The sequence below is a fragment of the Salarias fasciatus genome, chromosome 12 (assembly GCF_902148845.1).
Source record: "Salarias fasciatus chromosome 12, fSalaFa1.1, whole genome shotgun sequence".
In the NCBI taxonomy this organism is placed as follows: Eukaryota; Metazoa; Chordata; class Actinopteri; order Blenniiformes; family Blenniidae; genus Salarias; species Salarias fasciatus.
This window is the reverse complement of record NC_043756.1, coordinates 18,426,061-18,451,517: the sequence shown is the minus strand read 5'-3', so window position 1 is coordinate 18,451,517 and position 25,457 is coordinate 18,426,061. Positions and strand designations below refer to the sequence as shown.

The 25,457-nt window shown below is 41.5% G+C and overlaps 1 protein-coding gene across 2 annotated transcripts; it reads right to left on the bottom strand.

The window, feature by feature from the left end:
• Nucleotides 1-608: 608 nt before the first annotated feature.
• Nucleotides 609-25,457, bottom strand: fancc (FA complementation group C). Of its 2 annotated transcripts, none has more exons than XM_030105105.1 (15): nt 25,345-25,457; nt 21,618-21,860; nt 17,394-17,481; nt 17,181-17,275; nt 12,985-13,092; nt 12,793-12,857; nt 12,177-12,341; nt 11,926-12,079; nt 8,886-8,941; nt 8,613-8,712; nt 7,758-7,833; nt 4,835-4,949; nt 2,340-2,514; nt 1,406-1,621; nt 609-972 (listed from the first exon to the last, which is right to left on the bottom strand). In XM_030105105.1, exons 2-15 carry the CDS (start codon nt 21,813-21,815, stop codon nt 820-822), a joined length of 1,764 nt encoding a protein of 587 aa, XP_029960965.1. In that variant the 5' UTR covers nt 21,816-21,860; nt 25,345-25,457; the 3' UTR covers nt 609-819. The 2 variants fall into 2 exon arrangements, with proteins under 2 accessions (XP_029960965.1, XP_029960966.1); XM_030105106.1 differs by having other exon boundaries at nt 4,841-4,949.

Here is a 25,457-nt window from a genome sequence, read left to right as displayed (position 1 = left end):
TGTTCACAAACTCAGAGTTGATGCTGGATGTTTTATTTTGGCTTAAAAAAAAGTTTTCTTTTTCTGAATGTCTCCTATAAGAAAACATTTGTAGTGCTCTTCATAAATGATCTGATCAAATTGAAGACTTTTTTTTTATATTTAGCAGAAACTAATTCATAAAATTGCTCCCTTGTGATCTCCATTTTTGTTACATGTGTCTGTTTTGATATCAGGTAATCCTGTACTTCTTAGCACTAGTTTTTACCAGAATCACCTACGAGGACAATCTTTTGAACAGACATCATCATCGACATATTATCTCAATATTTCTAAATACGTGTTGCAAACAAAAACATTTAACAAGAAACTACGGTTACACAAAACCGGCGGGCATCTGGTTTCCCTCCGAATCTGCACTGTGCAGTCAGCATGTGTAGCGTGAAGGATTTATATTGTGAGGCAATTATATGAGTGGGAGGACAGCGACACGTTGTACGAGCTGCTGCTTCTTTGCAATGTGATCTGTCACTGCTCGAGTGTCCTTGTGGGCCTTGCAGTGGTGCTGTGTTTGTGTGTGTGTTTGTGCGCGTACGTATAATTGTAGCCTCGACGTATAATCTGTCCTCGCCGTGTTGTTTTGACACACTCCTGTCATTGTTCCGCAGCATATCGGCACAACAGCGCAGCAATTTGTCATTCCGCAAATGTGCTTCGAAAAACCCTGAGACGAGGATGAGCTCACTGCTGTGTGATTTCTGTCTGTGTGTGTGTGTGTGTGTGTGTGTGTGTGCGTGCGTGCGTGCGCTCTCACCTGTTTGAGGCGGCGTGCTGAATGCTTCACGCTGAATGCTTATGTGTTATGGTGTGCTGAAGTCCCTGGATCCTGAGATGAACCCTGTCGCTTGATGAGCAGCCGCCTTCATTTAGTCGGAGCTCCAGCGAGCTGAGAACACATGCTGCTTCATCAGCCACACCAGACTGATCCACCACCTGGACTGACACACACACACACACACACACAAGTTACAGCCTGTAAATAGGGCAAAGCAGCTTCACCAGAGGGAGACGGCATTACTTCAACAGCTCAAAAAAAAAAACATGAGAGCTCATTATTAGTAACTTATTAGGACATGGGATGTAACGGCTTTTCTCATACAGAACAGCACCAAGGGCACACTTTCATATTTAATAGTAATTTGTTGGAAACACACCAAACAAATGAAAAAAAACAAACAAACATGAAGCTGTTGTCAAATTACAACAGACAATTAGGAAAAGCTTTGAGGAAATGATGAGAACCTGTAATGGATTCTTCAGCTACTCTGTAATTAAATGATGTGAAGATCAAAAGCCTAACAGACAGATATTCTGGAGTTGGGAGTGTGTTGGTTAGGGTTAGGCAGCACACTAAACGTTTTCTCACCGTCTGTAAAATCCCAGCGGAGGCGCTCAGCGGGAGCTGGCAGAAAACTGCAAAGTTAACTAAGAGGCTGATGGTCAGCGACGGAGCCAGCGGCGGTGGATTCCGAGCTCGTGGCGACAGCAGCGCGACCAGCGAGCGCAGGCGGTCGGCGGGAGCGGGGTGAGGCGAGGCCACGAAGACAGCGAGCAGGTGGTCCCACGCCTCCCCAGCCTGCACCTGGTGACAGGGAGGGCATACAAATCACCGAGCAAACTCAGACGTTTAAAGAGGCATCGCCTTAAGTACATTTCCTGAAAATGGAGATCAATAGAGTGGTAATTTATAGATGATGGAGGAAGCGACCTCAAGCCAGATGAATTGTAATGGGAGGGGATGGCGGCGGCGGCGGCGGTGGCGACAGCAGCGAGTCTCCAGGGTTATGAGAGGAGGCGGACAAGCAGGAGACAGAGACGAAACTCAGGACAGCTGGCCAGACGTTCACTGGGAAATCAATACTACATCACCCTTTTCACCCCGCTGCCCTCCCTCGGCTCCCTCCTCCCTCTCAGAGAGGACTCATCCATAATTTACTCTTTAATGTGTTATTCTTCTTTCTCTTATTGGCTTTGTGGCTCCCGGCGACAGCACACCTGTCTCGGGCAAAACAGCACGCCGTCCGCCTCTGTACGTGGCTGAATGATGTCGCTGCACCCATCACCATTAGTTCCTTGTTTTTGCTGTGGTCACGCGATAAACAAACCCTTAAGTGCTTTCTTGTTGTTTTTTTTTTTTTTTTTTATCATCACCAAGGTTGTTCTGACTCATCAGATTTTACAGGAAGCCGTCCGGGACTTTCTCTGGTCTGCCAGTCCATTTCAAAGTCACAGGCAGATGGTCCAAAGTGGCCACTTTTACAGAAGAAGAGACTTTACAGCCTTTTTAAGAAGATCCTCACCAGCTGTGCGGCTCTGTGGTGCCACCTGTCGGTGGGGTGGTGATAGAAGGTCAGCAGCCACAGGAGGAGGCCGCAGTCCTCGGGGCCTGATGTGGCCAGCAGCTGGACGGCCACCTGCACCCAGTGGGCGCACTGGACCAGCAGGAACCAGGCCTCGAACACTGCGTGGCGCCCCCTACAGGGCAAAGAGGAGGAACAACGCCGAAGACGAGAGGCTGCATTAACACAGGCTGAATGATTGAACCCTTCAGAGGAAAGTCACAATTCAACATTACAGTGGCCTCCCAGCACTTTTCAGAGAGATGATCGAGTAACTACAGAGAAGATTCAACATTGTGTACACATTTGTACCACAAGTGTGTTAAAAAATAAACCGAAATGTTGCAAAACTGACAAGTATTCAGAGTTGAAATGGGACAGAGGCTCTTACTTGTTGCACATTTGTGATAATTCCATTGCCATGAAATCAAATTCTCAAAATTGTATTGTGATTTCACTGTGCACAGTCTGAGCTTCAAACACAAACTGAAAAAGAAACTTTCACACAATTCCATCTTGATATGATCCTAATGTGCTGTTGTAGGAATCTGCGTTGTGTCGAAAGCCTCTCCATGGTGGGTTACAAACAAAACATCGCGCTGGAGGTAGACGAGTCTGTCAGGCGAACAGTCCCGTAAACGGCTTTATACATCTATAAACTGAGGTGGTTTGGGTGGTCTGATTTAGTACTTTAATAGTTTGGCATTTAACCTATCCGAGTCTCAGTTTTTCCAAGGTTTGTGGGTGAAAATGTAAAACTTTCTTCTCTGCTGGTAAAATGAAAAAGGAACAAAAAAAAAAAAAAAAACCTGTTAAATGTCAGCCTGACAATTTCTACCCGAGTCTTTGTCTGACAACTGAGGAGAACGTGGTCATTAAGAGGAGAGGTGGAGAGGTGTTTAAAGACATTCTGACAAACCGACATGACAGCTGCTCCACTATAAAACAGAAACCAAATATTTCACACACGATCTGTTTTTGGCATGTTGGCAAAAAAAAAAAAGGAAAAAAAAAAAACTCCTGTAATCCCCAAAGTGTCTGGATTAATTTGCATTATAAGAGCGTAAATAATGAGGTAGAACGGCGAGTGGCTGCTCTCTTCACCACTGACAGGAACAAGGGATGATCAAAGTGAGACAAAGCTTTCAGACACGTGACTCACTGTTTTCCTGGAACTCTTGTTTGTTCACAGCTGCGGTATCAAACTGAGGGACACTGATATTTTATCACCTCAAAACCTTGAAACAAGGCCAGTGAGTAACAGTCTCAACTTTAAAGTCCATTTTGCAAATTTAAATAACTAATTTTTACAGAATATCACCTTAGTATTGTGATGCTTTAGAAATAATGAAAGCTTTTTTTTCTTGATTTGACCTTGTAATTTAAAGCAATCATTGTTTCCAGGTCTGTTCTTGATTTTGGAGAGCATCATATTATGGATTAGGAACGACTAATAGAGAAGAACACAACCTCAAAAATGCAGGAAACAAATAGATTTTGTTCTATTTTATATAAAGTGGAAGAAATAAAATTGTGCTGTTAACTCATTAGTCTCTAAGTGTTAAATGTAATTGTTACTTTTTCCCTGATATTTTCAAGAATTTCTCAGGATGATCGGACACAAAGGAGAGAGAAAATGAGCTGTTGTGTATGAAATCGGAAGCGCGGTGAAGTGAGATTGAGAGCGAGCGCAGCTACAACAGCTGCGGCGGAGAGAATGACTGGGAGTCAGAGGAGCGATCAGGATGCGTCTCTCTTGGAGTTGCTTAATACCATCATTAGAGCTCTCCTCGTCTCCCTTCTTCCCCCCCTGGCTTCCACATTGGAACAGCAGTCGCACTCGGCAGTTCTTTGGCAGCTGTAGCTCAGCTTGGAGCAACACAACATTCTACTTTCCCACCGCTGGCTTGCTACAATGTTTTGGGAATTTTTTTTTTTTTTTTTTTGTTGCACGGAGCTCCAGAATGGAGCGGCGGCGAGGATAATGGGCGCTGTTTAAAAACCGCAGCTGTGGGGTATCGAGTCAACTGTCTCCATCTCTGGGACGGCCACGGCTCTTCTCCTCCTCATCTCTTAATCTCTATTCATCAAAAACGCACCCAACCACACCTACCCACTCTGTTTTTCATTCTCCCTATAATAAATCCCCCCTCTTGGCTGATTTTTTTGTCTTCCCGCCTTGCTTCCTCTCTCTCTGTGGGCTTTCCAACCATTGTTTCCTCCACGGTTCTCTCCTTCCCTGAGCTAACAGCCTCTAATGAATGCTTGGAGGAGGCGCACGGTGCTCCAGGACCTCTCTGCTGTGATGCAAAGGAAAAAAAAAAAAAAAAAAACCTGACTAAACACCCCCTTAACAGCAGCTAATGGGAAAAAAAGAACACCGCGCAGGCATTCGGTGGGGTGGTGGGAGCAGATACGCATTAACACATTCTGTCGGCGAGGCGGGCCTTTCTCACTCTGACCGGGTGCCTCCGTCTCCGTCTCCGTCTCCCTCCTCTCCCTCCTCTGTCAGTCTCTGTAATGAGCGGCTGAGCCAGTTCAGGTGGTTCCTCCAGGCCTCCCGAGGCATCTCTGCAAGAACACATCCAGACAGCCCGGGCGGGGTGATTACTCGCAGCACAGCTATGCACTTTCTGCAACCGAGCGGCATTTAGACTTAAACTCAAAGCCAGCAATCAAGTAAGAGTCTTAAAATAATTGTTGGAGATTAGGGGGAAGTACATTTAATCCTCTTCTTTCCACAAATGGGATAAGAAGATTGATGCCACTGTCCAAAGTCTGAGCTGTAAACATGAAACTACATCCAGCTTTGGACCAAAAAGTTCATCCAGCAGACACAGTTCTCCAAGAGCTGCAGCCCACAGTACCAGCTATTTGTTCAGGCATTTAGTTTATGCGCTGAATGAAAAGCTAAAGTTTCGGTCTTCAAGAGCCGGAGTTGACATTTGTTATTGATTTGTAACTGCTTTTTGTTCTTTTCAATCAAAAAAGTGACAAAGAAACTAAGAAGTAGAAGTCGTTTTCAGCATTTTGTTCATTCAGAGTACATCTTTAATATTCTGTATGTGAAGCTAAGATGACCTGCAAGGAATAAAGTCTAAATAAATAAAAACAATATAATGAGTACAGTGCATGCAGTGCAAATGGAAACCAAACTGGAAAAGGAATAGAGAGAAGCATGAACCCACTCTCCAGTCAGTCTGTTTGCATTTTTTTTCTCTCAATCAATCACACACTCATGAACTTTCATGAACTTAAACAACCAAAAAAAAAAAACAAAGCAAAGAAATCAACCAGCAAGTAAATAAACTGAATGCAAAAACAAAAAAATAAAAACAGCCAGCGTATGTTCCGTCCTTCCTCCTCCCTGTACTTTCAGAACAGCATTTGTTTGCGCTGTTGTTTGAACTGCTTCATGGTTGGGCAGCGCCTGAGCTCCCCTGCCAGTCTGCTGCACAGATTCACCCCACATACTGAAATACTAAATGTCTTTTAAAGTCACATGGATGTTTGAAATGTAGTTCCCCTCCTTAATTTATATCCACCACTATCTAAATATTCTCTGACAGTAGGATATTTGATGCTTTGCAACACGATTTGTGCTGTTTGAAAATGAACCAGACCAGTGAATTTGGAGTTTTTTGGACGGTGAGACTTGTAGGTTTGTGTGATCTCTGTATCCAGTGTTGTGAATGATCCTTTTGGCCTTTTCTCTGCAGTGCAGACAGTGACTGTATTGTACATTTGCAAGTATCGTCCCAAATCTCTGCACAGTGATTTAAATATGGTGATATGAGGGAACAGAAGAGGATGTGAAGTGAACTGTGGTCCGGAAAGTGTTTTGCTTTACTGAGCAGAGTAATGCTTGGTGACGGTTTGTTTTCTACGTGTTTCACTTGAGATTTCCTCTTCAGTTTTTCATCCAGTATCACAGAAAAATTACATTTTCATGAGTTTTTACAATGTCAGTCCCACCTATCTGTATCATTGCATCACTATTTCTTTGACAATCACCACAGTGTAAGTTCAGGTTAGATTCAGTTCTAATTTATTCCTGTCAAACAAATACTTTAAGTACTTTAGTACAAATATGACAGTGAAGCTCCATTTTTAATGAAAGTTTCAGTTAGAAATTAAAGATTTCGGCTGCTGCTTTCTGCTTTTGCAGGACTTTCCAAATGTTAAATCAAAGTGATTTAAACTAAAGACACCTGAAGTAAACTACAGTTTATTTGAGCTGCGCCTGCAGGTGTATTGATCATATTTTAATAGACTTCAGGAAACATGAATGGTTTGTCTTTTTTTAATCTCCCATTTGCTCTTCGTCATTTTTAAAGTACATCAGAGATGAAACAGACATCAGGCGCCTATGTTTTCCAGGCAGAGCAGAATCACCTGCAATTACGTCCTCCTGTTTTCTAGCAATTATTTTTAACTGCCTTTGGATCCACAGTGGTGTTTGTCACATTCAGGAAAATAACTTTCTGCCCACGAACCAAATTTTTTGCACGAGACATGCCACCTCGCTTGACATTTCAGCTCGACTAACAAACTTCCACAAATATTTCAAATGCTCGCCATCTTGATCTTGGCATTCTTTCCCCCGGGGCAGGTTTTAACAATACAACTGTAAACGTACAAATTTATAGCTTTTCCCCACACAGAGCACAATTCAGGAGAGAAACCGCAAATCATGTACTTTTCGCAGGACCATTACCATTCTGTCCCGTATAAAAAAATTGCCTGTCACCACACACACACACACACACACACTCACAAACACACATACACACACACACACACACACATGCACAGTAATAATTAACTGTGGGTTCTGGCCGGGCTCCAGTGTGTCCCTAAATGGCTCCATTCATGTAAATCATGCCTGCCTACAGGCCAGTCTGGGCACACACTGATAAGCACTGCTGCATTGTAGTCATGCGCTCACCTGCGGTGCGTCTCCTGAGCGGTAAAGATTCCCATACATAAACACGGGTAATCCAATATAGTTCAAGTTGTTTTTTTTTTTTTTTCTTTTTTAAAGGGGATTATTTATAGTAGAAAACTAGAACTAGGGCATTACTGCGTTGGTGTAAGCTGAGCAATGGTTTGACTTGCTCAGAATGAAAACAGCCCACAATAAAAGTGTAAGTCATTAAACTTCTATAGATTTTACAAGAATCATCTACACTCTTTTTAACCCCAACTTCTATGTTTTACAGTTATTATTTAACTATTATTGATTAGCAAGAACAAGATACAAGGCAGGTCATTCATTCGGTGGCAGCACAAATACTATTTACACACTGTTAAAGAATACACGACGCCATTATGACTTATAAGACGGGGTTTGTGCATTGTGTCACACAGCACACTGACCTGAAGGCAAGGTCAGGAGGGGAGCCAGCAGGCTGGGGGGTGACTGTGGGAAAAAGGCCTTCAAAGGTACACTCATCTGAAACAAGACAAAGCAGGATTTTTTTTCCTCAGCTGCATCGCTGCCGAGCGCACTTCCCTTCATCTCATATATCACCGCGAGCCTGAGAAGCCCGAAAAAAAATGACATTTTGAATGGGAGACTGCGTAACGGTGATACAGTAGATGCTAATGTGTAATGTAGCGTGTAATAGGTAACGTTTAGTGCAGTGTGACTCTAGCCATTAAGACTAGGGGGGCTGCACTGCCATCTACTGGTTATGAGAGGGGGGAAGGGAAAAAACTGAACTAAAAGATGCACAGAACAAGATAAATCATCATTACATAGAAAGACACAGATATGTTGAAATGTGTTAGAGTGAATGAATGAATCCCTGTTTGTGGCTCAAAATGTCTAAATGTTAAAGATGAAAACTTTTGAAAAGGCATAAGCAGTGCACTTTTAAAGTTTTAGACACTGGAGCTGAAAAGATCAGACCTGACAGGAAATTAATCGATCTGATGAGCACTGAATAAAAAAAAATTCTCTCTCTTAAGAGAATTGCTGTTATTCTTAATTTAACATGACAGCCTGCTTAATGTTGTGGAAGAACTAACCAAAAGATAAAGTTTATTCTTGGAAGATTATATTCAAATGTTTTTTTCATTATTTTCTACACTCAGAACAGGTGAAGAAAAACTTTCACATGTAAAATGCTATTGTAATTTGTGCAATATTTAGCTGAAAAAAAGAAAAAATATATCTGATCTTCTACTTAAATGGACTGTACTTTTGGTTGTTTACAGAAAGTCGACTACCTGAGGCTGCAGCAGAGACGTTTCCCTCAGAAAACACCTGGTGAAGCTTTGTATGAGAGACTTCAGACTCTCGCTTCTCTCAGCTTGCTTAAGGGTGAATCTGCCAGAAATACACATAGAATCAAACAGATCAGAAACACAATAGTTGTGTTTCACAATGCAACACGTCGAGAGCTTTTATAAAGAAACACCCAGGAAGATGCATTTTAGTGGTTAACATGTAATATACAGTGGCAAAAAGCAAAGTGACAGAAAGCTGGACCAGACACTCACCTGAAGATGTCGCTCACCACCAAGAATATGGGGAAATGCACTGCACAGGCTTTAGGCTGAAACACATAAACAAAGTCAAGTTAATGCAATTTTCCAAATTTATGAAGCCACATAAGGCATATTTTCCTTCTTTAAAACTTCTCTATGGGGGCATTAATGTGACATAGTTGACATGAGGCGACTGTTTACCACTCACAGTATTCCCATAAATCACATTTGAAAATGTGCCACTTGGTGTCACTGTTGCACTTCGCCTGTCTCAATCTATCCTCGTTCTCACTCTGTCACCTGTCAGGCCTGCCCTCACACACTCACACTTCGTTTCCCATCTCCTCCTAATGCAAACGCATCATGTGTTTCAGATTTAACACATTCTAAAACACCCAAGCACAAACATTTAACAGCTGCACTGCTCATATCTCCCGGTCTCTAATTACCCTCCCTCCAACACACAACATACACACGGACATGTGGAGCACCTTGCAGGATCTCCTCGTGCAGAATATGGCAGAACTAAAAAGGTGAAGACATGCAAATGTAATGAAAGTTTCTGCTTATTTAATTTAATGTTCCAGTCAAAGATATGTGGAATATGTGACTGATAATGTGGTCAATAAGAAACAAGCGGGGTGACAGCCGGCCGGATGATGACAATCACAGAACAACAAGCCCCACCAAGTGTTTACCCGGAGACATTACAAGGTTGAAACTGAAAAAGCAAACTGCATTCATTCCCATATTTGAGTGGTATGTTTCATTTTGCCGTCGTGGCTGAATAGACAGGATTTATCGAAAAAGAATAACAAAAGTGTTCATTTGAAAGTGTTGGCGCGGCCGTCAGAAATATGTTGGCATCAGTTCTACGTATAACAGTGTACATCTGCATATGTGGGTTGCATGATAGTTTGCATGTGATCTGTCACGGTTGCCCCCCCCCCCCCCCCCCCAGTGGAAACAGATGGGTTTTTCTCCGCGTCCTCCTTCGTACCTTACCACTAACACTTCAAGGAGGGTCAATTACACCACGCAAAAAACATCCTGTTTTTGGCAGTCAGGCCCAGGAAGTGAGTGTTTATTGTTATTTGGGCCTGCGTCTCTCGCTGCACTGGATCACGGTGGGGGGGGGGGGGGGGGGGGGGGGTTGGGCCCAGTCGAAATGAGGAATGTGAGCTTAATTTCATGTTTCCCATTTTTGATTGCAGTTTTTAAACCAGTGAGTGAAAGGGAGGCGAGACATGAGACGAGCCAGTCCCATTCACCCGCCTCACGCTATGCGCTCTCACACACACACACACACACACACAGACATACGAGAAGACACTTCCGTGAAACTGAAACAGGTTAACGGGCTTTGCTGACTTCAAGCGAAGAGAAATGAGCGTGACCTCTGCTGGAAAATGAAATTAAAAACAATTCTTTACATTAGTATTGGCGCAGGGCTTCTCAAAATTTCCATTTAACTGTAAATCACTGACAAAACAGGAAAATAAACAGTCAGTGATTGCTCTCCGTCTCTCTGGCAGTTACTTCATTTGTTTACAGAGCTCCTCTTTCCAACACAGCAGTTAGAACAAGGTCAGTGAGATGGATTAAAACATTTTTACACACAGTATTAGTCATTTCTATCGTCATGCGCCCTTCCATCCCAATGTTTGAGAGCAGTTCATAAACGGAGAGAGTGTGTCTTACAGCTCAAGTGGACCATCACTCCTGACAAACTTCACTTTGAAGAATGGCAGGTATATTTAATTTCCGACTGGAATTTCATTGACATTTAGCACTACCAAATCAGTAATCAGTAACTGAGAGTAAACAGGGTGTCGTCCATTACATGCACACAGTTCTCTTTATTCCCTCAGGGAACAGACACTTGGTACAAACAATAAGGACACAACTCATCCAGTTCAGAGACGGGTCTCCATTCCAGCAGACGTTTCTGGATCTGATTTCAGAGTCTTGTCAAAGATTTTGTGAACAGTCAAGCTCAACGTTCAAACACTATATTCTTACCCGTAAATTCTCACAGCAGTTTTGCCAAACAAGCTTTGACTTCATTATGAGCAAGCAGTCGCTGTGAGTCAGGTTTCGGAAACTGCAGCGAACTGCACTGCGGTAACGAGGGCAGCATCTTTAATAATCGCACAAAATTAGATTCTAATCAAAAATGGCCTTTGGACTGGGAGTGATCCCAAGTAATGTGATGTGGGCAGTTGCCAAAGACTCAAGTGTCAGAAAGTTCAGCACTTATTGAAGGCAGGGAAGGCCGTGTGTCACAGGCCAAATGATGTGAGATGAGGCTCAAAGCTTGCCAAATGATGTGAGAGGCATGCAGAGCAAAGCCAAATGGTGTGATTTAGCCACACGCTGCACCGAAAGAGCAGGTGGAAAGCATCCAAGAACGAAGCAATATGAAAACAGCACAACTCTATACCTAACAATAAAACGAGCCCTGCATTTAACCAGTTTTGCTATCACAGTTTACAAAACAGTTCAGAGTAGAGCGAAACACAGATGGAGCGTGCAGAGATTTCTGATGTGAGACTCCTAATTCAGGGCAGATGAGTCAAACTTTGTGCATAACAAAGCCATTTACAAGCAGCAGTATTTCACCCATTTATTGACAGTTTCACACACTGCCAATTCACGCAACAGACGAACAGCAGAAAAAGTCAAAGTGCAACAAAACTACATTCTGCTCAGTTCACTTCCACTCAGTCAGGACCAAGTAATGCCGTCTAAAGTTACTCAACTGTCACAAAACAAGACGAAAAGATCATCGTAATATGGCAATGATTCTGCTATACTCGCTGTTCATGAGGTGAATATGTGGTTTTTATCAACAAAAAAAAAAAAAACACACACAATAAAAATGACTACTCAGTTTATATTAATCCAAAACAATACAATACAATTCAAAAACAATTGTCCACTGTTTTTATGAAAGAAGATATAAAGTATATATAATATATTGCATAACCACCGTTGCTTCTGATGAGAATACATACAACGAGGTTGTGATTAAAAACAGAAAACTACCCACCAGCAGTGAACGCGCTACTTGCTGCTCTCGTATCTGAGGCGTGCAGCCTGCTGCGACGGAGGACTCCATCAGATCGAGCACGGCCCCTTCCAGGCTGGACAGGCTGCGACGCCACAGAGAGACGAGGGCCGGGCCCTCCAGCGACAGACTGCCACTGAAACAGCACGGCTCATTAATATGCGCACAAACCAAATGTCTCACAAGTTGATTCAGAATCTTTGACTTTGTCTCGGTGTTTAACATCCACTTACCTTGCAGAGGCAGAGCTCAGGGCTTCCAGGAAGTCTTCACTCAGAGTTTCTTTGACACAAGTCACTGGCCGCTGCAGCAATGCACTGACGACAGGAGACGCCTCAGGATAAGTGACCAGGGGGACACAAGCGTCCGATGTGGCCAGAACAACGTCACATGAGCAGCTGCAGGAAGAAATGCATTTTAAGCGGAATATGAACAAAACTTATATTAGAATGGGAAAAGTTGGGAACCAAATTATGCATTTGGCTCTTTTCACATGAAGTCCAGCTATCTTTTTAAATACCACACTGATGATTTGGACTCGGTCAACAGCATCCAGCAGAACCCACCATTCTAAAAGCTAATTTCACATTGGAGGAGATTGAGGTTTGAGGTCAGTGTGTTTGATGAGCTGCAATTATTAATAATCTATCGAGACAACTGATAACATATAATTCCAGGGTTCCAGCATTTGAGTTTTTTTTTCTTCTACGTCATCGTTAAATTTTTTAGGTCTGTGTTGACTTGGAAAACATGATACTTTTTGAGACACTATTTATTAATTTTTTATTCTTAATTATTATATTAAACATTAATATTGCAGCTCTACTTTTGTGTGATGTTTCTGTTTACCTTCGATTTACGTTGCTCAAAGAACCACAGCTCTTTCCAATGTTTTCCTGCAGCTGTGCAACAATCTGAAATACAGAAGAGAGCATTATTTTTTTTTTTTTTCCCAGAGGATGCTGACACAGTCAGACTCCATACAAACACCTCAAACGAATTAGTCAAACTGAAAAAAAAAAATTAAACAAGAGAAAATACCTTTTTCAAGACTTGGAGATGGTACTCTTTAGGTGGCACGCTCACATGCTTCATAAAAACCTGAATTGCAAACTCGTCTTCTTCTGTAGCGAGCTGGCACAACGTTTTCTGTAGGGGGCAGAAAACACCACGAGTGTTACCAGCATTGGCACTTCATATGTACAGCAGTGGACAAGACTTCAATACAATATGCCCCAAATCCCACGATCCATAAGAGCTAATGAGTTACTGGAATACAGGATGACTCCGCTGGCATCACATCATTTGAACCACATGAGTGGCGAAAAGGTATTTGACTAAGTGAGAATGTATGGGCAGCATATGAGCAACTTCAGAAATTAACATTCTTTGTTACAGAGAGGCTTGATGTTTTACAAGAGTTTTTTAAAAGGGGGCCTCATCATACACTGATAAACCAGACTAATAAACTTAGCTGATTCTCATCTGTGAAAAAACACGGGTTGTAATGAAGGAACAAAAAGAGAGCGTGCTCGACTTTTACTGTAATGTGCGTGTTACAGAAAAGGAGAAAAGCCTCAAAAGCACAACTTTTTCAGTCAAAAGAACAAAAATGTTCTGGCAAAAAGGACACGAGAAACACTGATTTATTTTACTTTAAATGTTAGCATCATTAAAACCCTCATACAAGGCCATACAGTCTTCACTGGTCATATGATTAATCTGCTGAACTTCAGACAGGAATTTTCTTCAGTGGAATACGCTCAGAAGAGCTGCACAAACCCAGAAACCTCAACATTAAAAAATGGATGGCTTTAAACATCGGAAAGAAAAAAAAAATCCTCTATGTTCCACCACGAAGCAGACTAGATGTTAAAAACTGAATTGTGTGGTCCAACAGAAACAGCCACAGCTTCACATCTTCCCATATCTCATTTTACAACAGCTATGCAGCAAAAACACACACACAAAAAGTACAAATCCCTCTTAAACAACAGATTAAAGGTGGATCAGTGAGAGACGAGAGTCGACAAAAACAGAGATGCAATATGGAGTAAGAGAGGGAAGATGAAAAATGCTGTGAGGGAATGAGAGAAAATGAAACTCAAAGCAGAGAGGAGTGCCGCAGAGCTGCTGGTGGAGCTGTGTGGTTTCCTTGGCCGGGCCCTACAGCACACTAAAATGCTTACCCTCCACATAGTCTCACAAAACAACCCCAATCACTACCATCTGAGAGCCCTCAAACCCTGCACACTGAGTGCATACACAACCAATCACACTTATCCCACCCTTGGTAAGCGGGCACGGCGGAGCAGGGGGATGAGAGGGAAACTAAAGCTGGTTATGAGGAAAATCAGAGAGACTGGAAACACAGCAAGCGAAAAAGGGTGTGGTGATGAAGAGGGAATGGGATGAAGGGCAAATAATTTGGAGTGAAAGTCATTTTTCTCTCGCAGAAAGCTGCAAAGGACACAGGGCTACCAGAAAATTATTAGGTTATAAATCTAAGATTTAAAAGATCCGATTACCGATTACTCAGTTATGTCTGAATCCGCCCAAAACCAATGAAAGTCCGAAGTATGGCCTCAGATGGTGAAAACAGCCATGGCAAGAGAGAGAAATGAGTGTTAAAGTATCGACATGGAAAGATAATCTTGGACGAACCATCCAAAGAATTTATAATATTCCACGTCACCCGTTCAGGCTGAGCCCAGCCGGGCCCCATGGCAAAGCTCCACCAGGTGCCCGCATTTGAGCCCCAGCCCTGAACCGGGCTCCAGGGTGGGGCCCCAGCTGCGCCATACTCGGTGACGTGTGGATCCTTGTTTTAACTCTGCTCATCAGGACTTTTGAGCCACTCTTAGTCCTATTACCAGTACAGTTAGGTACAAAATTTAAATATAATAAATCATCATCCAAATGAAATAAAACTCCCTTGTAATTGTCAGTGTCCAAAAACAGCTGGCAGCTCTGAAGAACGCAGTGTGTGTGTGTGTGTGTGTGTGTGTGTGTGTGTGTGTGTGTGTGTGTGATACAAAAAGAGCTGATAAAAACATGACTGCATACAGTTGGGCAGTAACACTTGAGAGGAACAAGAATAAAGCATTATCACCACTGAGGCACTTTAAACTTCGCATGAAAAAACAAATTATAGCGTCCATTATGAGGAAAGAGTCAGAAAAGGCTTTAAAACTACAAAGCAGCCACAGTGGCTCCAGGGCCTACCTGTGGTTCACCCTCTTTCAATTGCTGGAGATACACATCAAAGATTAAACTATCAAACGGTCCATCTTCTGGGCCTCTAATATTACACTGTCATGCTTTACACATCTGTCATCTCCTCAAACATCATGCTATATTACAGCTGCACTGTGTGGTCCCCTTCTGCTTCTACAGGATGTTGAAAAACACACCAATTGAGTTAATGGCGATCTGACATGGCCTGCAGCTATGTGGCTGTACCCAGAATATATCAAAGTCAGTGGGAACACACAGATGTGGAGGTTAAAGGAAGGGCAAAGACATTTCAAAATGACAAGACACTTCATGCAATACTGTAACTTAATGAGAAAAATATATGGGGTGACAATCGATATGCAGTAGCAGAGACTATTTGAGCTGACACACAAAAACATGTCAAAAAGACAAACAAAAGAACATTTGCAGCATCAGGTGATTATGAAGGCAGAAAGAAAACAACGTTGGTAGTAAGTTCACACAAGACAAACACACACAAAAAAAGGCTATATTCTGAATTCCGGGACATGCGGCCCAACACAAAGCAGACACGAGGAGACGGAGACAGACCATCTCTGGTCTAAGACCACTTATCGGCCCCACTCCTCCAAACAGACCGAGCTGTGGTAGAATGGTTTTGCTGAGCTTCCCATCATTTCTGTGGTGAGGGGAAGCTTCTACAGAGGACAGCATGAGGACAATGAGGAGAGGCTGCAGAGGTGGCTATGAGTGTATTGAACTGAAGTCTGCCTCAAACTGTCTCAAATTTTATGGTTCATTGCAGCATTCTCATGATTTTACATTACTCCTTTTAATCATTCTACTTCCACTATTCTAAATGCACTTTCATAAGCTTCATTTTGATTTTCTAAACTGTTTATTTTCATGTTTTCACTGCCTTTTGTCTTATAAATGCTCTTTGATTTTCTTTATATCTAGTTTTTAGGACTGTGATTTCAATGTAATTCTGTAGCTGCTGCTATGTAAAACTGAAAACAACCCATCAACCAAGTCTGATCGACTCAGCTCACCAAGTGTGACAAAACAAACAAAAAAGTAGAACAAATCCCAAAACACAAAGAGAGTAACATCATCTACTTGTCTTCAGTCACATCATTCGTTCATTCAATTTCAAAATACCAGTTTATTTCTGTTCGACATGTTGATGTATTCACTATGATACCTCGTATAGGAAAACATATGCCCACACAAAAACAACGCCGACACAGATGCTAACAATACCGCATGCACTCCGTTTCTCCTCCTTTGGGTCAAAGACCATCTGGAAAAATCAAGGTTTACTTTCAAGGCACTGTTTCAATTAGCAAGATGTTTTATTAGATGAGAATTAATCAAAAGAATACAAAAACACAGTTAATCTGGCAAAAATGTGAAGGTTCCACATTGTTTATCATAGGCCATCTGTGTGAACTCTCTCTCAAAGTTGAAATTTGCAAAGTCTTTTCTTCCCTCTGTTGTCTTTCCCTCTTTTGTGTGCGCGCCCGGAGAACACCCACAGTAAGTAGGCTTGGCTGAACGTTACAGAAAGACTGACCCTTCTCCGGTGAGAAGAGACACTAAAAGAGTCAATCTGCTTTCAAAATACACTTTACGATTTGGGGGGGAAAAGTCTGTTAACATAACAGGAGGCTCAATCTTCCTTCATTCATCATCCATGCCCAATTAGAAGGGAAAAGACAGCATTGGCGTGTAAACTACTATTAAAAACACATTAGACAGAATCTCTTCGGCAGCCCAAAGGCAGTCAGTTGAGATACTTTTAAAAGTATTAGCAAAAGAACGATCTGTAGTTGCCAACTTAACAGTATGTCAGGCCTATCCAGAACTAATCAGGCCATAGAAACTAATAGTTCAGGCTCAGAGTTACAACTGATTTTTTTTTTTTTTTTTTTTTTTTGATAAACTCAACAACTTGTAACAACAGAAATGACATTGTATGAACGTGTGTGTAAACACTGATAGTTAGAGCCTCTTCCTACCCGAATCCACTGGTTGGCTTTTCTTTCCACAGCACTGCTGGGATGCTCTGAGTGCAGCCCCAAAACACACTGAAGCAGGAGTCCTCTGCTCGAGCCTGCAGACAATACACCCGTACATGTCACACGACACACCACGTCACGAGAATTATCATCACTACAGATTTGTTAAACAATTCAGAAACCCTTCTGATGGAGTGCAGAGGGTGTACTTACCATCAGCAGTCACGAACGGGTTCCAGCACAGGTAACCCAGGAACTGGCCCAAGAGAGGCAGCCTCTGCATGGTTTCTGCTGTGGAGCTCTTACAGACAGAGAAAAGGGCATGCAACCAGACATAAACACTTTTTAAAATCTTAATACCTTTGGAAAGCATACACACACACACCCATATAATCACACTATTGTAACCAAAGTAGAGACTGTCTGTAGTTTAACCTTTACTGCATTTTCCTTTCAAATTAACAACCATGTCTAACACTAAACACGAGGAGATGCAAACAAACCTAATTGTACCTAATGAGCAATGGAATGAAGCCAAATAACACACACACGCACACACACACACACACAGGTGTACAGTACATTGTTCGCACATCACATTTGTTTCCTGTGTTTTGGTCTTGTCAGAACTCCTTCCATAGTGTCAATAGTGAGAGATACAGAAAACAGAACACACACCAGAGAGGGACTCTGGAACACATTAAGTATATGTGTGTCTGTACTTGTTTATCCTGCAGAATAACAGATCATGCATTTTTTTTTTTTTTTTTTTTTACCTCATGGCCAATTAAAATACCCCAGGAAGGTTAAAGCTATGGCTTGGCGCTTGCAACCATTATTCGTGAGTCGGTGTACATTTTAGTTTTGATAATAGCTCATTTCCCCTGGTGGTTAATAGAAGGTCACGGAAAGGTTTATGACAAAAACAAGGTCAGTGTGTGTTGTGACTCTTTCCATTTAGGATGCTTGACGATCAGCACAACTGAACCCTAAAACTATCTATGTTTTGTTTCAACTCAAATAAAAGCTGAACTGGCTCTGGCCTTGTCTCTCAGTGACCCGCTGTGAGGCAGAACACACCAGCTCTCAGGTCAAGCAGCGGACCGGACCAGATGCCTTCACTTTTGGAGAAAAGCTTTGCAATAAACAGATGAAGAAACCTTGTTTTCCATCCATCTTATTAGTTTTCTGGGCTTAATACATTATTATTATTATTTTTTTTTTTTTACAGTATCACGACCGGGTTGGGATGCAGGAAGCAGATCAAAGACGTGACGCATGACTTGAATTTACAAGCGCGTCTGCACGTGTGCATGAATCATGTTTACGTGCATTTAGAGTCACTTGTTATTCGACCCATATAAACTGCCTTCACTATACATTTCATCTCTGAGGTGATTAAAATCTACAGCCACGCCTCAAATGCTGGGAAACCCCACACAGTCAAATGTGAAATAGCAGCTGGAAGTAAACCTGAGGACTATTAACTGGACAAAGATGGATGAGCTACCCTGACTGAATGAAGTAAAAATCCAACAATGATCATTAGCAATGAAATTTTTCCATCACAAATGCTAAAAATTAAACATGTAGAAGTTTTGAATTAGTCTAAACTGCAAAGTTAAATCAGCTTCAGGTTTTGGTTCACACAGAGCATCAGATATTTGGGGGGGGGGGGGGGGGTCACCTGACTCATCAAATGAGATCACATTAATGGGAAGCACAATGGTAACAAGCCAGAGTTTCTCTTGACACAACACACCACCAGCACCGCAGTCTGTAACACAGAGCGCCCACTTGGCATTCCCGTCAGTCCACCTGTAAAATGTTCTGTGTGCGCATTTACAGAACTGAAAAGGAATTTCCCTTTAAAATACTGTCTACCCAATACTGTCTGAGTTCAGAAATGTTCCCAGGAGAATGAAATATCATAACACGAGCTAATTATTCTGAACGACCACAGTGAAGTGAGCATCAAAGCCTTGTCATCGCTGTCTGTCATCATAAATGGCTTTTCAGAAGAGATATCTTGTTTAGATTGTTGCAGACGTGCCAGACAGAAGTGACGGATTATATACTTGTGAAGGGGCCAAATGAGACAAGTTTATAGATGGTGTAAAGGAGAACAGCGGAGTAACACTTATGCCTTTTACTATTGATGAGTAAACAATCAGTCAGACCTCAACAATAAAGAGCAAACTAAATATAGGAAGCACATAAGATAAACTAGAGTGTGCTGTCACATTCCCAATAGTCTCCATCCATTTTTTCAGACCAAATCAGTCTGTTTCACTGTATTGAAAAGGGATTTAAACTAACAATACAGAATTATGTGACTGTTTTAAAGCAACAGTCAATACATGCCTATATGTAGATGAGTCCGTTGTTTAACTTTACTAATAATGGTAGCTTATTGCACAAAATAACAAAAGAGGAGGTAGATTGAAGTATGTTTGATAATATGTAGCTTCCAAAGTTCTTACTGAGTCAAGTCAAATGAAAATTCAATATGCTTTTTGTGGAGAGTAGTTTGTGCTTGAGTTGGGGAGACATCCCCTTGCAAAAACCAGCACAGTTTGGAAGCTTTTTCAGCCAGAAAAAGAAACCAAGTTAGGCTAGACTGTGAAAAACTTGCATATAAACAATGAAAAAACGCATTCATCTCAAAGATTACAATGGTTGCCAGTGGAATCCTGTCTGCCCAAAATAATGCAGATCATTATGACAATGACGTTACAAGACATAGAATCATTTAACTTTGTGAAAAGTGAAGGCTTCAGGAAGGTCACGGAAGACACGTCACACAGGGAACATCCTGAAGAATAAAGTCCAAGAACTTCACAGTTTTGGAGCAAAAGCACCAGAACTATCTAACATATGGCCCTTTGTAGAACGCCTGGCATATCATGTCGCCCCTTGGGAAAAGTAATTGCCTGCTGCTGCTTTAGGTGGTTACATAACAACCTGTAAAACTGTAAACTGTCATTTTCAAAATTTTATACCAGCGAGTTTTAAAACAGCTTTAAGTTACAGATGGATTGATTTAGATTGTCTCAGTCGCAGTCAAACCAGCTGTTAAGTCAAGGTAACTAAGGGGAAAGAAAGGAAAACACCCTCTGGTTCTAATTTTATAACGAATGAACAGATATCAGGGATGTATTGTTCGTCTCAGCCGGCACCTCTGTCAGAAAGCAAAAAAGGAATACTTCCTAAAGACTCACTTTCCCATTGCCAAAGGCAGTACGGTGAGGGAAAACATCCTTCACTGCTCTAACCAAGTGTAAACCTGGAAATGAACAATAACTCGAGTATTTCTCATGTTAGACCATAAGCCACGGGAAAGTTGTAAAGTCATCAAAGGATGCGAGATGCTGCCAAGAAGCAGGCTATCCTCAGCTGGTCTTTTACGAGTCCGCTCCCAGAGAAAAAAAGAAAAAGACTTCAGCCCAATTAGGCTATACCGTTCTCTTTCTTTGTATCCATTCCATCATTCTACATACGCTGACACCTCTGCATGACGTACGACCTCAACAATGCTACCAGAGAATGAGGCAGACAGAGAAAACTAAACCCCAGCCTGCTCATGATCTATAAAAATATACAGCTCGCAGCCAAAGCAGACACAAAGTCAAAAGTACGACACACAGAGGCTCTGAGATTGATTTGATTACCAAAGAGTTACAATAAAACATATGTGTGGACCGTTGCAAATTAAAACTTGCAGGGGCACCGTGAGACTGACTAGAAAAGAGATCCCTGATGTGAGAAATAGAGAAGACCCTGAAGAAAATTAAAAAAAAAAAAAAAAAATCAGGTTATGAAAGCAGGAGGACAGAAAGTCTGGAGGAGAACGAGCTGGTAAGAGCTGATACGACCACAGGACCGCTGAAATCTCACAGCACTGCAGCCCCCCTGTCCTCTGCCCCTTCCCAAATTTGCTGGACCTGATATAGGGATACATTAGGTTAGCGCTCGAGGTCCCAATGCGGCTATTACCTGACTAATTCAACATTGCTGTGCTGCCAGGCAGACACACACAACCTCTGCACAGCACAGAGCAGCATTTGTTGCCATCTCTGGACTCTCTGTGGAAGCCTTGGCTCGGACAGCCAGTCGGAGTGTTGGTGTTTGGGAAAGAGTGCAATGCTTACTTGTGTTTGAATTAACTTGGTGCTTCATTAATGAGACGGCTGCTTAGATGTTCAGCCTAATTGATTAGCGGTTCTCGTTTGTTTTCTTTAGGTGTGGGGAGAGTGAAACGAGGCTTTTGGTGAATGCAAACCTTTTAATTGGAAATCCAGGGTTTATCGAGTAAGAACAGATGATTTTAATGTGTCAAGAATATAAATCTCGGAGCCACGCTTGCAATGTGACAACAACATCAACAAAATACTGGCCGCGCACATGTGAGCTCAGCCTTTCGCTACATCTGCTCACCATGTTGTGGATGTGTGTGAGAAGTTGCTGGAGGAAATCCCTCAGCCTGCTCAAGTGCAGGCAGGTGTCTCTCTGCGAGTCTGGGCCGTCAGCCTGGCTCCAAGCCACCGCTTTGTCGAGCCAGAACTGCATCCCCTGGACATCCAGCACGGACTCTGCTGCATGCTGGAGCTGGCCGGGGGGCTGCACCGCGGACATTTGGCTGCTCGTCCAGGAAACCCGACGGAGGAGCCGAGACCGATCCTAGAATAGACAAACAATAAGGGCGCTATCAAATCCACACAACATATAATACTAAGTGTTATGATTTCTTGAAGTGTTACATACACAGCCAAGGGAGCGACCTCAGGTCATAGATACGAATCTTTTGACAAATCAAATATCATAATATTGTTTTTAGGTGAGGATGTGCATACAAAATAAGAAAGGATATACTATTGTGCTAAAAAAGAACAAGATGGAAAACCAAAGAATAGGATACTATGAAAATTGTGGCTGTGTGGTCATAAAAGTCTAACGAGGCAAACGGTGGGCCAACAACCCAAAATGCAAATGTACAAAAGAAGCTCACTATACTGTTGATCATCTGAAAACTGTCTCATGTACAAGAAACCACCTTATTTTCCAAAATACACACTCTAGATAAAGTGCCTCAGTAGATAATGTACACAATGGACCTGCAGTGGTTGGTGAGGGTGGCAGAAGCAAACAAAACAGACCACTACCATCCTACAATATACACCGGTATATTCTTTTATGCAAGGACTTGGCTGACCCTTGATATCATCTGCTCTCTTTGCTGCCCTTTGGAGGGAGAAGCAAGCTCAATAACCTCAACAAATAAAAATCAGCAGTGCCCATGCATTATGCACTGCCTGCCAAAACTGTAGAAGATGGCATCATCCTTTAAACAATGATGGGAAATTTTATTCTAATAAACTTTAAAAAGTGGATTCTTTATGAACAGAAAATCAATGAAAAAATACATTGTTGAACCTTTGATTATTTAGTATTACTTACTGGCTGTCCTTGTCACACACACACACACTTTCTTTCACACCACTAACTTTTTTAAATCGAATACTGACGTTTCTGCATGTGTGGCCTACATCTACAACCACAACTTTCCATGTGGCTATTACAATAACATGTCAGAGAAAAAAAAAGCAGAAAATAAATTGGGGAAAAGTGTTTTAATATGGTTGTCTTAACTTCTTATCACTGCAATTTAACGATTAAAACCTTTAAGCCATCAAGCTTTCTCCCACACATTCACGACTGCCTACTGAGAAATAAACAGTACATTCTTCACCTTTTATGAAGACTGGGAGAAAACCATGTGGGGCAGATAACTGGTGTGTGTGTGTGTAAGGATGTGTTTCATATCAGCATATAGGCTGAGAATCGTGCGTGCGTGTATGTGTGTGTGTGTGTGTGTGTGTGTGTGTGTGTGTGTGTGTGTGTGTGTGTGTGTGTGTGTGTGTGTGTGTATTTGTTGTTTTTTGCCATAATGACAGGTCTGTGTGGGACACCACAGGGTTGTGTTTTATGGTCACCTCGTTACACACGATTTGTTTAATGTCTTGCCATCATCTCTGCTGGAAAGCCCCTATGGCTCACTGATGTGAATATATAAATACTCATTTTTTGGGGAGGGAAAAAAAAAACAGACCAAATTAGGAACAAACGCCTCTTGTTGACTTGTGTCTTCGGGGCTCAGTTTTGCAGCAAAGGTGGAAAAGAGCTCATGCCGAATGCCTTACAGGAGACATTCTCGCCAACAATCTTAATCGCAAAGAAAGATACAAGCACTATATATATATGCAGCTGCATATAGTGCCACGGGTTAATGGTGCAGACCCATGTCATACAAGTAGAATAACACACGTCTGTGTACAAACACACTGGTCAGCAGCTCTGAAGTTGGCTGAACATTTTCGGGAGCAGGAACGAGATGTGACTGCTCAAATATTATCTTTGAAGATTTGTTAAACTCAGTTTGTGGACTTTGGGTTTCGCTCAGTTTGCCGTTCAAATTATGTGACTGTTGACGTTATTTCAGTATAATCAAATCAGTTAAACATCACTTTCTGCAAATTTACTTTAGTATGCTTTAGTGTGTTATATTCGAGAACACCTAGAATACATTAGAGTTAAGTAAATTCAGTCAGAGAAACTGTTAGAAAAAGAGATGTTTGGTTTAACTAATAACAAATAAAGATGCATTCATGTGCGGCACGATGGGGCAGGAGACAGATGGATAAATACAGAAATTGAGTCAAGAGATCATTATGAATTTTCTTGTAAAACAGTGGCCTTTATCTTCACCAACTTAGCTTTTGTTGTTTGTGTAATTTGTATTTGTGGCTTATTTTACATTTACCTAACCTCTGCGAATCTTTTATATAATGTAGCTTTCTTTTTAATATTCTGCTATTTTCAGTGCATTAAATAATATAATTATAAATGTTTGTTTATTTGGATATTTTTGTGCAGACAGCTGACAAATTTAATTTCCTTCTGTTTCAGGTATGTAATTATGCACATATTAAATTACAATAATAAAGTATCTAAGTCCAGAAATGTTCATTTATCTTTAGTGTAACCAACTCAACCCTAATTGATTAATATGCTGCCCATTCCTTTATTCACTGCTCACTATAAAAAAAAAAAATAATAAAAACACTGGCAATAAAGTTTTTTCTTCCCTTAGTGGCAGCGTAGATACTTAAAAAGTACATATGATAAAGTACATATGAACTTAATTTCCCAATTAAAAGGTACAAGTTCTGAAATGCACTCAAGTAAATCACAAATAATTCCCATGTAGAATATTTGGGCCCTTCAAGCAAGGTTTTTATCTCTTATTTAATAAGCCAATAAAAGGGTAACAATCTGCTCCTCTGAATGTATCTTTGTCAGTTGTCATGTTCACTTTAGACCAGGTTTCTACTTGACTACCCTGTCACAAATATCAGACTCAAAAGTCCTCTTTTCTTCTGTATTCTGTCTAGTTATATTCATTGTGTGGTTTTGCATCATGTAAATGCAATACAATAAGCAAAGTGGCAGGCTTTTAATTGACATACATTTTATTACTATGCTATAAAGTGAGGATGCAGCACAATAATGAAAAAACAGAATCAGTTCTTGAAACTGCTCCATTTGGTTTCAGTATTCCATTTTAGTGAAATATTTTTGTGAAGTTGCTATTTTTGTTTATTTTTAAGGGATGGGGTACATTTTTCTCCAAATGGCAACATATAGTGTCGATTCACTATTTAACACCAGTAACTGAATCCAATTTCAATCCCTCCGGATACTTTGAGAGTAGGTCTCAAAATACAAACATAAAACATATATAGTTTTGTGATTGCGAGTGCTTTTTTTCACAATTTTTAAATAAACCAATGTCTTGTTTGTTCAAACCGCAGCCACCCGCATGAAGACCTGCATCTCACCACAGGATGCCAGTGTTTCCTCTATTCCGCAGATGTCAGTCACACACTGTTAAAACGGATAGTTTTCACCTAAAGATCATAAGAAACAACAAACTATTGCTGCTGAGTGCCACTGTGTCTCTAACAATATCGCGGATCAGTGAAATCATGACAAATGTTGTACATTTCATTTTGAAATATCTTACATCTTACAGTCTGATCACTTCCAGCTAGATCTTCAAATATGTACTGACGTGAGAAATAAAGCATGCAGCGGTTATACTCACACATTCAAAGAGCTGTAGTTATCTACATTTACTTATTCGCCGTATTTTCTGGGGACAAACGCTGAGACTTCGTGCGGCGATATAAACAAACCGAACTTCCCTCTTCCGCGCGG